Consider the following 17,363-nt stretch of genomic DNA (forward strand, 5'->3'; position numbering starts at 1 on the left):
TATGTAAAAATCTCCAATAAACTAATAATTAAAAGACAACCCAATATTTCGGATGGGCAAAACTCTTGAGTTGATACTTCACAAAAGATATACAAATGACCAATAAGCACATGAAAAAGCCTGCAGTATCATTAGTCATCAAGGAAATGTAAATTAATACCATAATGAAATGTCATTTCAAATCCACTAGAATAACAAAATCAAAAACACTGATGACACCAAAATTTGACAAGTATGTGAAACAATCAGAACATTTGTATGTTGTTAATGGGAGTATGAAATCATAAAACCACTTTGGAGAACTGTTATGCAATTTCTTATAATGTTAAATATACATTTATCTAATATATTATCCAATAATTCCACTCCTAGGTATTTGCCCAAGAAAAATGAAAGCTTATGTCCAGGAAAAGACCTTTACAATAATATTCATAGTAGTTTTATTCACAATAACACAGAACTATGGGCAACCCAAATACACATACAGCTGAACAGATAAATTATGGTATATCCATACAATGGAATATACTAGGTAATAAAGAAAAGTCAAAGAAAGATCTGAATGAAGGAAGTAGAGATATTGGAGTTATTAGACCTGGACTCCAAAATAACTATGAATAATATGTCCAAAACATTGGATGACAGATGAAAATTTTAATCAGAGAAGTAAAAACTGGAAAAAAAAAAAGAAACAAATTAGAACACAAATATACAATAGAAAGAATTAAAAGGAATAGTTCACTGTAAAAACTAAACTATTAAAATTGATAAAAACCATTTATGTTTAATAACAATAAGTCATCAGCAAGACTCTTTATGACAAAAAGAAAAGTAGAGAAAGCAAAAGTTACCAATACCAGGAATGAAAAAGAATATCACTACAGAGAGAGAGAAAAGAATATGCTATTGATACATGCAACAGCATAAATATTACACGGAGCAACAAAAGCAAACAGAAGTGACCAATCGTATGATTTCTTTGACTAGAAAACTTTATGCATGGGTACAGAAATCAGAGAAGTGGATGCCTATAGGGGATTAGGATGGACTTAGTTATAGGAGCTTGGAGAGACTCTGGGGAAATGGAAGTATTTGCATCTTGACTGGGGTATTGGTTATATTGATGTATATATTTGTCAGAGCCATAGAATCTTATGTTTAAGATTTGTGCAATTCACTGTGTGTATCAATTTTAAAAAATTAATGGAAAGCGATGTTTTAGCAGAAGTTCAAAAGATATCTAAGACCAGAACTTGACTTTTGTAGGAGGATGTTTGTAACCATCCTACTTTTAAAATGAATTTATTTTTATTATGTTCTACATTAATATGGTTTAAAAAAAAAGAAAGCATTAAAAATAAACCCAGGAAAACAAAAAAAGAGAAACTGTAAAAGTTCTCACCCCCATTCTTGGTTCCCATCCTTCCAGTTTTCCTACTCTGTAAGGCGACTACTACCTTCCATTTCTTATAGATTCTTTCTCAAACTATGCAAAACACATGCCTGGAAAGTTCACTGCCAGTGATGGAATTCAAGAAAACCTGGTGTTAGATATTAAATATCCTGTTGATAGTTGTGTAACATTAGAACTATTATTAGAACTTATAGCATTAATTACTTGAAATGTTAACATTAGAACTGAAGGTTGTGTTTGATCAGGTCTTTGCCCAAACTGAGGTTGTCATGACTCTTCAAAGCACAATTTCTGGAGGATTTTCACACGCTGTCAGGCCTCCTTGTGTGGTTAGGTTAGAAATGCTCTTTTTGGCTAGAACTCTTGCTATTCCTAACTGCTGAAGCCATCGTTTCTCTTTAAAGGCACTGCAAGAAAACAAGACAAAAAAAAAAAAATTGTAAGGAAGTCCAATCTTGTCCCTGTTTGTTGCTGAAATGATAGAAATTTTAAGGTTCATTTTGTAACTGTGGCTAGTTTATCTTCTCACACAGATAGGTTATAAAATAGAAAGTTGGAATCTTTCTGAAACTGGTTCCTTGTGAAGCAGTGGAAGTGTTATTTTCCCAAGCAATACTAGAAATTTAGCACTCACACCTAGAATCAGAAAACCACTCAATGTCATACAGAATTCTCTAGCTTGAACCTTTTTCTGTATCCCCAGGCATCCTTATATAGATGCTATATTCTCTGGTGTCTCCCTTCTCTTCCTTTTCCTCCACAACAGAAACATGTTATTTTTCATTGATAAGATATTAAATAGCCTTGGGGAGCCTGGATGGGCTCAGTCAGTTAAGTGTCAGACTCTTGATTTTGGCTCAGGTCATGATCTCAGTGTCAAGGGTTCAGTCCTGTATCAGGCTCCGTGCTGAGTGTGGAGTCTGCTTAAGATTCTCTCTCTCTCCCTCTGCCTCTCTCCCCTGCTTGTACACTCTCTCTAAAATTTAAAAAAAAATGTTTTTAATTCAAAAAAATGATATTAAATAGGCTTTAACTGAAATGCAGTGAAATTTAATGTTTTAGAGTAGCTATTCCCTGACTATATGCTAATAAGGACTTGTAGATTTGAATATCATTACTCCTACTTTGTAGGATATAAATGTGATTTACTTTATTTTTTTTAAGTTTACTTATCTAGTTTGAGAAAGACAGACATAGTGCAAGTGGGGGAGGGGCAGCAAGAGAGGGAGACAGAAAATCCTAAGCAGGCTCTGCACCTCAGCATGGAGCTGGACACGGGGCTTGAACCCACAAAAACATGAGATCGTGACCTGAGCCGAAACCAAGAGTCAGATGCTTAACCAACTGAGCCACCCAGGCATCCCAAATGTGATTTACTTTAGAGGGGTCCTCTGAGGTTCTGTCCTTTTTGTCTTCCTCTCTCTCTGCACCCTCATCCTGGGAGACCTTATTTACTAATTGCTTCAACTCACATATCCATGACTCCTAAATCCTGACTGACACCTCCAATTTCCATGTCTTTTATCTTCTTTCTAAACCTGCCCCCTTCAGTATCCTTGCTCTAATAACACAGTGACTTTGCTATCTCCTCACCATGTCTAACTCTAGAAAGAAAACTCAATTCCTCCTTCTCTCTCTACTTCTACATCTAATTAGCAATCAAAGTTTGCAGATTGTTCCTCAGAAGTATCTGTCATATTTGGCTTTTCTCCTCTTCCCTACTATTTCTGCTCTAGTCCAGGTCTTTATCATTCTTTGCTTCCTTTATTGAAGCCTCCTAACTCTACTGTAGGCCTTCCACAGCTTCAATAAGACTTCTTCCCAGTGACTCTAACACACATCTCCACCAGATACATCTTCCAGAATAAACACAAACTGATTATGTGACTTGTCTGATTAAAAAAAAAAAAAAAAAAAAGAGGGGCGCCTGGGTGGCGCAGTCGGTTAAGCATCCGACTTCAGCCAGGTCACGATCTCGCGGTCCGTGAGTTCGAGCCCCGCGTCAGGCTCTGGGCTGACGGCTCGGAGCCTGGAGCCTGTTTCCAATGCTGTGTCTCCCTCTCTCTCTGCCCCTCCCCGTTCATGCTCTGTCTCTCTCTGTCCCAAAAATAAATAAACGTTGAAAAAAAAAAAAAAAAAAAAAAAAAAAGAACTTCCGTGATCTTCCTACCTACTTCCTAACAAGAAGCACACTCTCCACTTGGGCACCCAAGACGCTTCTCCATGCAGGTGCAGTCTACCTTGCTAGTTTCATCTTCAGCCGGTTTCTCCCTGTCCCCTAAAATGCCTTTTGCAGATCTCCTGACTTCTTTGAAAACTAAATTTCTCTCTTACCCTTTCATAAAGCAGTGCCCTTGACCATGTTGGCACCTGTACCTGGCTCCTTTTCTTTACCACCACCCTTTTTGTCTGGCAAAGTTATTGAAATTTAAAGGGCTTCCACCAATTCTATCAGAAGCAATCTTGCATAAAATTACCTTAGTATTTCAAATATTTGAACTCCATCCAAGTTTGCCTCATTCATCATTAATGTTCTGGATTAACTCCTTGCTTTACCTTTGCATGTTTGCATTCTGCCTAGCACTTCACTGGGACATAATAAGCACTTAAGAATGTTTTAAAAGTGCATCTTTTGATTTCTAATGTACATCTATTGATAAAACTAATCAGTGCTTCCTTTCTTATGTTTACAGCATGATTTTAAGATAACTATATAATTTTTTAATGTTTATTTATTTTGAGAGAGAGAGAGCACTCTTGCGCACATGCATGCACAGGGGAGGAGCAGAGAGAGAAGGAGAGAGAATCCCAAGCAGACTCCTCACTGTCAACAAAGAGCCCAATGTGGGGCTTGAGCTCACCAACCACGAGTTCATGACCCAAGCCGAAATCAAGAGTCTGATGCTTACCCAACTGAGCCACCCAGGCACCCCAATGTTTTCAATTAATAATTTTCTTCGGTATTTTTCTAGAATTTTAGGTTATCTCTTATACATTCTAGTCAGAGATAGCTCACGAATTATGAAAATTAAAGTTGTTAAGCAGTTAGTTTCATTGTGCTGTTCCAAATTTTGCCAGTTTTATAGCCCAATTACTCTGACCACTAGGTGGCAACAGCTTAGCTGAAATAAAGTAGAGTGGAAATAAAGACAAATACTGAAAGGCAAATGAAACAATCTAGCCTTGTTTTTTTTTCTTTCCTTTTCATTATATTGAGTAAGGGGGAAAGCCACTCATAAACCTATATTCTACTGTAATATTAGAACACAAAAAAACCACATAAGTAATGGATGGGACCTGAGATCTGATCAGAGTTGTGTTTTCAGTGAAATCTGATGACCAATATGTCAAATTTTATCTTATGAAATGAATGTGCCTGAAAAGTCCACTCCTGATACACTGGTTTTTGTCTTTAAATGTGACAATGGATTACTTTTTTAAGCTGACCTTAAATATTAATGTCAACTCTATCACCCTGTCCAATATAGATCTTTCCCAACCAATATATCTTGCCCAGTAAGTCAGCTGAAGTCTTTATGGTTCAGTCTGTTATTCACTTGTTCCTTTCTTTCCTTCCATTTTCATTACCATCCAGTCTTCCATGACACTTTTGATGTGTCTCTCCCCCATTTCAAGTCTCTCCTTTCTCCCTTTAATTATTAACAATTTCTTATTAGTTAAAAAAAGAGTCAAGGGGCCTTGTTATTTTTATTTTATTTTTAGAGAGAAAGAACATGTGAGTGGGGGATGGGATAGAGGGAAGGAGAGAGAGACAGAGAGAGAGAGAGACAGAGAGAGAACCTCAAGCAGGCTCCATGCTCAGGGCGGAGCCCAATGCAGGGCTCACTCCCTGGGATCATGACCTGAGACAAAATTAAGAGTTGGACACTCAACCAACGGAGCCACCCAGGTGCCCCAGACCTTGTTATTTGATACAACTCTTTCTACTGTCTCTTTTCTTTCCGAAAGCCTGAGGAGTAAAATGATTTTTACTACACAGATACTACACAGATTGGATTGGCCAGTAAAATCAGTTCATTTTGTCCTAGACACAAGGCTAAGATGAGGTCCTTGAAGCTGGATACTGATGCATTCGTACAACCTGTATTACATTATATGGCATGGTAGGACTTCATGGACCACTTCCTGCCCTAGAGCAGCCCTATTAAAGGTTTGTCCTTATGTATTTAAAGAGAAAACATTACCTGGCCACGGCTAAGCAGTAGATGGCGTTCTCCCTTGGAGTCTTACCACTGTGCTCTGAGAAGCACGCAAAGGACGATTTGAGTAAAAAGTCAGCACTGGGTGTTGCATAGTAAAAAGATGGGTGTGAATAGCCCACTCTTGAAACTGGAGGGAGGGGGATTTGGGGGAGATATGTATTTTTTATGAACTTTTCTTTTTTCTTAGCTGCAACAGTAATTTTTTTCTGATTTTGTTGTTGCTGTCTTTGTAATTCAAAGAACGTATTTGCATCTACCGGTGGAGGTAATTTCAAGGTTTGTCGTCTTGTGATCTTCTGTGAAATTGCCAAAGGATTGACAGGTTTCTTGCTTGCAGTTTCTTCCTTGAGAGGTCGTAGCTTACCCACAGTGCTTTGTGAGTCCTTGTTCTGAGCCTTATGCCAGCCCTTGGAGGTCATTTGTGGTGTGGTGAAACCATCCACCATCACAGTGTCTCCAACTTTTGCCCCAAGGACCCTTGCGCCGCAAAGCTGGCTTTTATTAAGGTTGTGACTCTGAGCTTTGAGGACCCATTGTTTTATTTTAATATAAATCCTCATGGGAACTGATATTTTCGGAAAAGAAACCGTGGACCACATTTTGCTCAATAAATACAATACACAGTCTTTATGCTTGTGTTTAAATGCTATGGTCAGGGGGATTTGCCCCGCTGCGTTTTTACATTCCAGGCACAGCACGCTGCAGTTGACAAAGGCCTTCAGAATCAACAGTTGGCCCGCTTCTGCAGCTGCATGAATGGGGCATTTAGAGACATCTGCATGAAGGGCTTCATGGCACCATGCTCGATAGGGGTGAACACCGACAGCCTCATCGGGCCTCACGCCCTGCTTCAGGGCCCATTCAGTGAGCTCGATGTACCCATAGAAGGCGGCGATGAACAGGGCTACTTTTTTCTGATACCTGAATGAATGAAACAAGTGGGAGTGGGTGTTTAGTAAGTCAGCAAACTGATAATGTAGTTACAAAACATACTAGTTAAGATATTTATTTCTTCTTAACTTCTACATAGAATGTTCTCAGGAAAGGTGTATGGTAATATATAACTTAAACTGCACAGATCCTGCTTGTATAGATTATCCCATTATGCACAGGCAAATAATTCAAAGTGGGCTCCTTGGAGTGGTTTTCTTTTTTATGAAACTCAAAGTCCCAGTGAAAACAGTAACCTTTATATTAATTGGGAAAGTACTGGAAGAAATCCAGCACATTTTAGAAATATGGATTTCTATGTTTGTTTTGTCTTTTCTACCATCAGCCCTTATTTTCTGGCTTCTCAAAGTCTCTACTGCTATTCAGATCTAAACCACTACGTTGCACTCCCACCAGCACCAGTGCCATAGTCTCCTAACTGTCTCCCACCTCCTTGTGTTTCCCTACGGGCTTTCCCTCACACAGCGCTCAGTGACCTTTTTATTCCCGAAACGGGAGATAGTTTATCCTCTGTTCCGAACCTTCCAATAGCGTCCCATTGCAATTGAAATCCTAACTCCTCACCTTGACCTACAAGGCCTCTTACAATCAGGCCCCTGCCCCGCTCTCCTGCCCCACTTTCCACAACCCCCTTCCCTGTCACTGTCCTAGAGCCACACTGGCCTTCCTACTATCCCTCCAATACCCCATAAAGCATAAGTCGAATGACTGGTGGGGGCTGTTCAGAGAAATAAGAATTAGGGAGGCAAACCTAGACAGAGTCCACTAAGTATTGTCCAGGATATACTTGGGCAGGGCTATCGGACCCCATTATAGAGATGGAGGCAAGCTTGCCTGGCATCATCCAAAACCACCTACATCCAAAACCAACTGACCCTCCTGTCTCTGATTACATGCTCACCACACCATCTTTTGATGTGTATGCGGCTTCCTGTGTAATTTTCCTGTACAAGGAGATGACCTTCTCAGAATATGTGGGTCTCCAGGACCCACAGTTAGATTATAACTAATTAGAGTTATGCCTTAATACAGTGGCATTTTGGTTCACACATCATTTTTTTTTCCCCAAAATTCATTAGCGCAAATCAGCATCTCTGAATGTGATCAGTTTTCTTATTTTGGGGAGAAGAGTCCCTCTTGGATGGACTAACTGGCCTTTACTTTCATATTGTTACCTAGACTAACTGATTCTATCTTCTAAATGTATCTTTTCACAGTCGAGTTTTCTTAGCCACACCTCTGCTGTCATAAGCTTCGTTCAGGCCACTGTTACCTCTTGACTATCTCCCTGTCCCCTGCCTGCCTCTATTCCTCACACTGCAACCGGAGCAATGTTCTAAAATGCAGGTCTCATCATGGCTTTTCTCTACCTTCAATGTCTTCCCAGCACTTAAAAGATAAAGCCCAAGTTCCTTCACATTCCTACAGGTGCCTGCAAGAGCTGACCTCTCCTTATCCTTCTAGCCTCCGGCCACTAGCTCCCTCTCACTTCATGACCTACCATGTGGAACTTGTTTCAGTTCTTTGAAGCTATTCTCTTGCCCCCTGGGACTTTGTTCATGTGGTTCCATCAATTTTGGAATATCTTTTTTTTTTTTCCTCCCTTCCATTTGCCTAAGTATCAGCCCTTCAGACCTCAGTTGCCTTTCTCAGGATGCTTTACCTGATCCCCTAAGTCTAGTTAGTAGCCCACTGTATACATTCCCAATCCAATATCATGGATCATGACTGTATCCATGCCATGACACTTTCATACTGAATGGTGACAGCAACAGCACATAGCAATTATGTCCCGCTTTCCATGTGCCAACCAGCCCTCTAAATTCCGATGATTTAGTCACACAATCTCTGAAACAGTTCTGTGAGACAGATGCAATTATTACTCCCTTTTCCTCAAGAAGGAAACAAGTACAGGATGACTGTATAACTTGCCCAAGTTTACACACTAAACACTTGGGGAGTAGGGCTATGAACTGAGGCAGAAGGGCCTTGGAGTTTGTGTCCCTAATCATTTTGCAATTCTGCTTCTCCAGGAATTGGTGACTTGTTTCTTGGAAGGCAGCTATGCTCACCACTATACCACCAACGCACACTGTTACTTGTTTTTTTGTTTCCTTTACTGGATTGTAAGGTTGAAGGCAGGGACCGTATCTTGTTTATTGGTATATTCCTAGGATCATGTGTGGTATATGCTCAATAGATAATTGCTGATTGGGTGACAGAATAAAAGGAGCTTTTTAGCCTGATCATGTATATTCTCTGAGCTGATAGGTCTTTTTTTCTCTTTTTCCCCTCCTCTCCTGTGTGCCTTTGTCTATCCGGTTCCTGTGTGTGTGTGTGTGTGTGTGTGTGTGTGTGTGTGTGTGTTTCAGCATGATGAGAACTACAGATAGTGTGGGCAGGGAGATTGCAGTCTGGGAACCCATCACCAGAGTCGATAAGGCCTGGAACTGAGTGAGCCTGTGGGCCCAGCCGGGTCAGCTGAGCCATGTGCATGGGTGTACATTGGGGGCAGGGTCTAAAGCAGGCACACAGCCACATCCCCCACTGCTCACCCTCCTCAGATTTTACTTAAGCATTAAGTCAAGTGGAATGGTTAAGCATCTGAGCATTAGAATTAAATTGTTAGGATTTGGTATCTAGTTGTGCCCTGGCTAGCTGTGTGACATTGGTGATAAAAGAGTATCTACCTCATAAAATTGTTCTAAGTACAAAATTAGGTAATACATGTAACACAGTGTCTTGTTAAAAAGTACTCAATAAATATGCACTATTAAAGTAACAATGCAATACAGCCATTTCTTTGGATTTAGAACATGAAAAAAGGGAAGTATCACTATCTCTAAATAGAAATTAATTCAGAATATTGAATATTATATACAATCGCAGGGGCGCCTGGGTGGCGCAGTCGGTTAAGCGTCTGACTTCAGCCAGGTCACGATCTCGCGGTCCGTGAGTTTGAGCCCCGCGTCGGGCTCTGGGCTGATGGCTCAGAGCCTGGAGCCTGTTTCTGATTCTGTGTCTCCCTCTCTCTCTGCCCCTCCCCCGTTCATGCTCTGTCTCTCTCTGTCCCAAAAATAAATAAACGTTGAAAAAAAAATTATATACAATCGCAGAAGCTGTTTTCTATTCTGTCACTTCTTAGAGCCCTTAGAGCTCTTGGTGGGTGTGTGGGCTTCTGTAAAGCATGACTGAATCACCAGGAGGGGTCCCTGTCCTAAAATACCATCGAATTAAAACCTAAAGAATAATGCAACTTACATGTATGAGAAGCTGCTGACTGCAGAGATACATTAAAATGACCACCTACTTCTCTGAGCCTACCATCCACTGCCCCAGTCACACGTGTTCATGTATGGCAGAAGTATGAAGGCTTGTATTAAAAGCAGTTTGAAAAATTCTTTGGGACCTTAGGGAGAGGCAGCCAATGTTTCAGCCAATCAGTTAGCAATCAGTGCTTTTTAGGATAATTGAATATGAGGGTGGCAAGGTACTTACTCTGACGGGCTTTCAAAGTGCTGTTAAAAGTCTGATTTCCAAACCAAACTGACATCACTTATTTAAATAGTTAGTGTTTCCTGAGGAAAGTCTACCTGAATTGCAATCCATCACTAAAGGCAGTCAGCCTTGGTGACATCCCTGCTATCTTTTTCCAGCAAATATCTCAATAATAATTTCAGGTTAATTCATGCTAAGTGGAATTGGCATGGTGTGGCACTCCAGCTGTAGAGTGAATTGATGGCTCAAAGTCCTATGGAAGTTCAGTAAAAATTACTTAATTCAGCATTTGTCTTATCTCCATACTTGAGTACTGGTCCTTCATTTGATAAATAGCGTTGGACTTTAAGTTTTTGTCCCAGAAGACAACCCATCAGAAATTCCTTCCATCCATCCCAGACGTCCAAACGAAGTGTTGTGCCTGTGGATCAAGAGAGGCAGTTAATCATCCCACTCTATCACTGTGGTTTGGAAATCCACAAAACTTCTAAGGATAGCTTTCTTCAACAGAGGCACAAGCTAGATGCAAATCGAAAAGTAACCTTGGACTAAGTAGACAGGGATGCTATTTTTAGCTTAGGCCTGCAGTCACTTGGAAAAGCCATTTAACTTCTGTGCACTTCCATTTTCCCAGCTGCACAGCAATTGCATATAATGCTGCAATACTTTTTTGCACCTATCTTAAAATAGTCCTGTGGACATTGATTCCATGCTGACATATACATCACCATGTAGGGGCGTCTGGACGGCTCATTCGGTTAAGCATCTGTCTTTGGCTCAGGTCATGATCTCACGGTTCGTGAGTTCTAGCCCTACATTGGACTCTGTGCTAACAGCTCAGAGTCTGGAGCCTGCTTCGGATACTGTGTCCCCCTTTCTCTCTGCCCCTCCCCTGCTTATACTCTTTCTCTCTCTCTCAAAAATAAATAAACATTAAAAAAAATTATACATCACCATGTCAACTGAAGCCAGTATGTTGGAAAAGGAAACTGAAGAAACTGTGACAGGACTAATAGGCTTTTGGGGCCGTTAGCTTACAAGCGGGCTGTGGGTGGAGTTGAATGATCCTTTCATTTTATCCTTCACAAAATAGATATTCTGTATTATGAACATGAAAGTAATGTGTTCATTGCCACTGGAGAATTTTTTTTTTAATGGGGAAAGAGAGGAAGTGCAAGTAGGGGAGAAGGGCAGAGGAAGAGAGAGAGAGAATCCCAAGCAGGCTCCACATTCAGCATGCAGCCTGATCCCAAGACCCTGGGATCATGACCTGAGCTGAAATCAACTGACTGAGCCACCCAGGCATCCTGCTGCTGGAGAATTTGTCACCTGCTCCTGAAAAGTCTACTCTCTCCTGGTCTACGCTAGGTAGCACCACATACCCTTTGTCCTTCAGGCTGGTGTTTTTTAGGAATCTTCTTTCCTCAGCCTTCCTTTCTTTCTCTACACATTCCCCTGGGATAAAACCCAATCTCCTTCCTGTCTGGCTCACTCACTCTGTCCCAGCCACTCTGACCTTTCACCTGTCCTTCAGACACACTACGTCTACTCCCATCTCAAGACCTGAAGACTTGTAATTTCTTTTGCTTCAAAGGGTCTTCATCCAGCTTTTCACAGGATAGTGTCCCTATTCAGTTTTCAGTTCAAGCATCATGTCCTCACAAAGGACCCTCTTGGCCACCACTGTCCCCTGCCCCCTGCCCCCCAACTCCTTTAGTCTTTATCCTATGACTTTATTTTAACTTCTTCATAGCTCCTATCATCAGTACTTAAATCATTTTTCTTGTTTGGACTTTTTTGTTTTTCATGTCCTCACTAAAAAGAAAGTTCCTTCAAGACTTGCCACATAGCCTGGCACTTAATAAGTGCTCACTGAATATTGGCTGACTAAGGCAATCTCAGTGATTCTATTGGCTTCACTGACCACCCACATGGCGTTCATTCCAAAGTCCAAATCTCCACACCAGGCCTCTGCTTCAGCTCCAGAGTCCCCCTACTGGGGACACAGGCATCTAAGAGAGTGCACTATAAACCCATCGTTCTGAAAGACCACTCATCTTTCCTCAACCTACTCTTCCTCCTGTGTTGTGTCTCAGTTTGTGGCGCCACTGTCTTCCTTGTTATCTCCCTCAGCTAGACATTGAGGAGTTACTCTTTGTCCTTCCCTTTTTCTCATGCACAATAGCTAAGGCCTGAAAACTTTATCTCATAAAAGTTTAAGAACCATTTCCTTGCCTCCGTCTCCCCCCTATTTCAGGCCTAGATGATCTTTCACCTAAATCTACCTCCGGAAGCTCCCACCAGCCTCCTCATCCCTTTATTCAGGTCTCTGCTCAACTGTCATCGCCTCTTCTAGCTAACCATCTAATAGCCTCCCCCCCCCCCCATGCTACCACATGACTCCCTATTCCCATATCCTATTTTCCTTTTACTAAGAAGTTCTCATTTCTATTTAAAATTTGCTCTTTTCCTGTTTACTTAGTGCTGCTTGCCTTTCCCACTGAACCGCAAGCTTCAAGACGCTAGGAATCTTGCCACTGTTGCTCGCAGCTCTATGTTCACTTTCCTTGGTGGTGCCTGGCTCATGGTGGATGATCAGTAAATATTTGTTGAAGGAAATTCTACCCTATTTCCCGAATCCATTTTGGCCACCTGCTGCCCTCCTAGCCCTTTGTAACCCAGGAGGCTGGCCTGCACTTCAGTGTGCACAATAGGCTGTTTCTGGCCTTGGGGTCTCTCCTTTTGCTGTCTGAATTCTTGTGACTTCTTACCCACGCCCTCCTGCCAATAGTTTATGATGCAACCCTGGAATCACCTCCTCCGGAAAGCCCTTCTTAATTATGTCATTAGCTCACCGCTCTAAATAGATAAAAGGACTGTTCAACTGGTTACCATAATGTATGTTGAAAGTCTTTATTGTTAAAAATACATTTCTGCTTTGGAATTCCCAGTTTATAAACCCTGACAGAGAACTCTCTGAGCCCAAGCATTATGTCTCATCCAGTCTGTGGGTTCTGTTCTAGTTATGCTTTTGGGCTGCAAGGAGGCCCTCAGGAAAATGGGGTTTATTGTACTGAGTCAAGGGCCAGATCTGCTGTACGTTGCAAACAAAAGTACTCAAGATGGGCCACTCCCCAACTCCCAGGAGCTCCACGATCTCTCTCTCTTTCTCAAGCCCTCTAGCTCTTTGTGTCTCCTCCCTTTCTCTGCTAGCAGGCTGCCCTGCCTTCTTATAGTTTGTCCTGCCATAGCTGAGGTATGCGTGCAACATTGCTTTGCCATGACCCAACCTTACGTCATGACACCATGAATTTTCTGCCCACACTGATAACCGGTTTTGTCTCTCTATATTTCCCAATTGGAATTCACAAGGCTAGTAATAATTAATGATAATAATATATTGAATATGAACAGCTAATACTCATTGAATGCTTATTATATGCTCTCCGTTATTCTAAGTACTTTACGTGAATAAGAGAATGTAACATTTACAACAATCCTAAGTATGGGTTGTATAATTCTCTCCATTTGACATCTAAGGAGACTGAGGCACTATGAGATTAAGTAAACTGCCCAGGTTTTACATACCCAGTAAGTAGTGGAATCAGGAGTTGTACCTAGGCAATCTGGCTTCTGTGCCTACATTCCTGTCCTCTGTGTTATCTTTGTCTCCAAGAATTTAATTGACTCAGCTGTGAGAGCTGATGTCATTGGACAATCTGTAGATTGGCTGACTGCCTTTGAATCAATATGATGGCCTTGGCAGTAGGAACTGGGAATATGTGTGACTTGGCTTATCCATACATACCCTCAGGCCCAGACACATAGTAAGTTTATAATAAATACTTGCAGGTGTTTATTATCCCTGATGCAATAGATTTAGTTGCTCTGAAGCTTCTTGCTGTACTTAAACTTTCTTATTTAAAGGTTTGACTCCTATGGGTAGCACTGAAAACAAGGGACTTTAAACACTGTTCCAAGTACATTTATTTCATCTCCTGACTTAAGTGATTTGCTGTGTTTGTAGTTTACTATAAAAATTACCCATAGGGGCCCCTGGGTGGCTCAGTCAGTTGAGTGTCCAACTCTTGATTTTGGCTCAGGTCACGATTCCAGGGTCATGGGATCGAGAACCACATCAGACTGTGTGCTGAGTTTGGAGCCTGCTTGAGATTCTCTCTCTCTCTCCCTTTGCCTCTCTGCCCCTGTCCCCAGCTCCTGCTCTCCCTCTCTCTTAAAAAAAATTGTTATCCACAGATGAGCATTGAAAAGCCTGATTGACACTGTACCGCAGCCTCCTTGATCCTCTACAGCTGAGGCCACACAGCTTCCATCTGAAGAGCCAGCCAAGCTCTAGGCCCAGGAAATAACCTTAATTCTAGTAAAAGGGAATATGTTAAGCCAGTAGCTCAGGTGGGAAGTTGGCATTTCTGTTCATCTGGCTCAGATATTGTCTCAGTTCTAGCAAGTTGCCTTTTTATCCCTCCTGACCAAGCCCCCACCTTATGCCCCAGAACAAGAATGTCAGTATTCTACTCTACCTTTTGGGTTTTAGAACTGAGGTTCATCCATTCTCTGAGCCTGGAGCTGAAGTTCTTACTCTGAACCCCAATCTCTGGGGTTAGATTTCTGTTATGTGTTGTCAGAGCCTCTGATGTCAACAACTAGCTTGTCTGGTTTGTCACCTCTTATGTAATTTATTTATTTATTCATTCACTCACTACCTTGATGCTATGCTATGGCTCACCCACCAGGTCACCCTGAGGTCAACTTCTGCGTTCCTAAATGTAGTTGCAGACTGATCTATCTACCTATCCCAGGGATCCCACCAGCAGGACTTATTTGAGACTAACTTCCTTCTTCTTGGCCCACCTGCCCTTTCCTAAGTGGTTGCCTAGCATTAGGATCTCAGCTCTTCCTCGATCATCCTGTCCAGTGTCGATGAACCCTGATTCTGAAAACTGCAGAGAAGGCTATATGATTTAAATCCTCATCAGCAGTAGGGCACCTCCATCGAGCCCTGTATTTTATTCTCCTTTAACTCCCTATCTGGGAACAATTGTTACAGGTGTTGTAACTATTGATTTTAGTTCCTTGCAATGAAGCAGTCCTCATTTCTGAAGGAACAAAGGTAACAATGGATGCTTTTCCTCTTAATGCTCAACTTTTGAAAATCCAGAGAACTTCTAAGCAAGTAACCATTTATTGGATAATCCTTCAATCCCAGTTGCTTTGTAATGCTTCTTTTGTCACATATTAAATTTCTTCATAAGTTTAAGAATTCTGTTGGAAAAATAGAAATTTACTTGAAATATGCTATGTTGTAAGTGGAAGTAAAACTAATGAGACTTAAGCTTCAGGACCTCTCACTATATGAGTTTTCTAATCCTCTCTTCTTAATTTTGAATTTTTTTCAAAGACCCCCAAAATGGTATATGTTTATAAAACCTGGATCTGCTCACTCTCTACTTGCAAACCCATCACCATGCCAAGCCATTCAGGAAAGCAGGTATGAGCAACAGTGCCTGTTCTAGGGAATTGTCTTCAACTTCTCCCTATGTGGTCCCTGTATCCCAAGGTTCCGGATTCCTCATCCATTCTTTGAGGTCAATATCTGCCTATCTGATCTGAGGTTTTTCTTCCTGAATATGGAAATCACTTCTCTGGTGTGGGTTTCCCCTAGTGGGAAGCAAAACAACACATTTATCAGAAATTAAAGAGCATGAATAAAAGTAGGTGCCAATAAAAGTTGGCAATATAAATTGTTGGAAAGAACCCAATCCTGAGTGTGTGATTATGATTTATTAGCAGTATGACCTTGAGCTGGTCACTTAACTTCTTTGAGCCTCATTTTTCTCATTTATAAAATGAATTAAAGTAATGTGTAGTTCTTCAAGGGGCCTAAGGGCTGGTAGAAGGGCCTTTGAGCCAGCTGAGATTTTAGGGTCTGATAGGACCCTGCTCCTGGAATAGTCTCTGAGATACAATGTGCTCATTCTGGCCACGAATACATGCCACATGGCATTTATAGTGAAAAATACCAAAGGCATCATTCTGTAAAGGAAAGGTATTCCTTCATTCACTTATTTGTAAGGCGCAGTTGTTCCAGAAAGGATTAATGTCAGTTTATAAGCACATAGAAAATATAGACAGAGTAACTAGCAAACAAGCACATAGATAAGCAAGAGGAAAGCAAAAGCCAGGATAGAGATTTAAGAACTAGAAATGAGGCTCGTGGTGCCTGGGTGGCTTAGTCAGTTAAGCATCTGACTTCAGCTTAGGTCATGATCTTGCGGTTCATGAGTTCAAGCCCTGCATTGGGCTCTGTGCTGACAGCTCAGAGCCTGGATCCTGCTTCAGCTTCTATGTCTCCCTCTCTCTGCCCCTCTCCTGCTTGCACTCTCTCTCTCTCTCAATAAAAAATAAATATTTAAAAATTTAAAAAAAACTAGAAATGAGGCTAAAATGAACATATAAATGTCCCATACACATTGATACAAGAAAAGGTGGGTGTGGGGGTGGGGGTGTGGGTGTGTGTTGTACCTATATGATGTACCAATAAGCCTCAAGTCACAAAATCACAAATATTAGAGAATGTTTAGCTTTGGCAAATTCTTGATAAGTTCATCATTAAATATTCTATCACCAAAAACATCCTTTATCCTCTAATTACTTATCTTTTTTTTAATCCCTGAAATCTTTCTGTCTCCATCCTCTTTATTAAAACTGCTCTGAGCTCACCAGTGACCTTTAAGCCAAATCAAAAAGTTTTTCTCAGACATTGTCTTTGGCCTTTTACCAGCATCCTGAAAACAGTCTCTTCTTTGTCATCTGTGACAATGCAAAGTCCCAGTTCCCTCCCACTTCTGACAACTTTGCATGTCTCCTTTTCTGACTCCTCTTCTGTCTACTTGCCCTGACTTCAGCATATCCTGACCACTGGCCTTTGGCCCTTGACATGTTCCTTTCTGTACTTACTCTCTCAGGAAAGCACGTCTCCTAGGGCTTGGCCCCTGACCCATGGGCAGGACGCCTACAGCAGTATCTGCTAACCCAACCCATCATTAAGCCCTCACCCCATATTTGTCATGGAGGAGAATTAGACGATGTCACATGTACTTACAACTTTGCTACCAACTAGCAGAGTAACTTTTAGGAAATAAACCATACTCTCTGAGTTTCTTTATATCTAAAGTTCAGGACCCAAAGCATAAGCTCCTTTTCCCAAATTTTACCACCACCGTCCTAGTGTCAGAGCCTTGGTGCTTCCCTCTTCT

General features: G+C 41.3%; 1 protein-coding gene across 1 annotated transcript in view; it reads right to left on the minus strand.

The window, feature by feature from the left end:
* Positions 1-1,691: 1,691 nt before the first annotated feature.
* ANKUB1 (ankyrin repeat and ubiquitin domain containing 1) overlaps positions 1,692-17,363 on the minus strand; it is a 34,575-nt gene continuing 18,903 nt past the window's right edge. The window contains exons 4-6 of the mRNA XM_047876396.1: positions 10,393-10,507; positions 5,620-6,558; positions 1,692-1,821 (exon numbers count right to left, since the gene is read on the minus strand). Of these exons, the coding sequence (XP_047732352.1) occupies positions 1,692-1,821; positions 5,620-6,558; positions 10,393-10,507 (1,184 nt within the window). The remainder of the gene's footprint in view (positions 1,822-5,619; positions 6,559-10,392; positions 10,508-17,363) is intronic.

This window comes from Prionailurus viverrinus, chromosome C2, assembly GCF_022837055.1.
Source record: "Prionailurus viverrinus isolate Anna chromosome C2, UM_Priviv_1.0, whole genome shotgun sequence".
Taxonomy (NCBI): domain Eukaryota; kingdom Metazoa; phylum Chordata; class Mammalia; order Carnivora; family Felidae; genus Prionailurus; species Prionailurus viverrinus.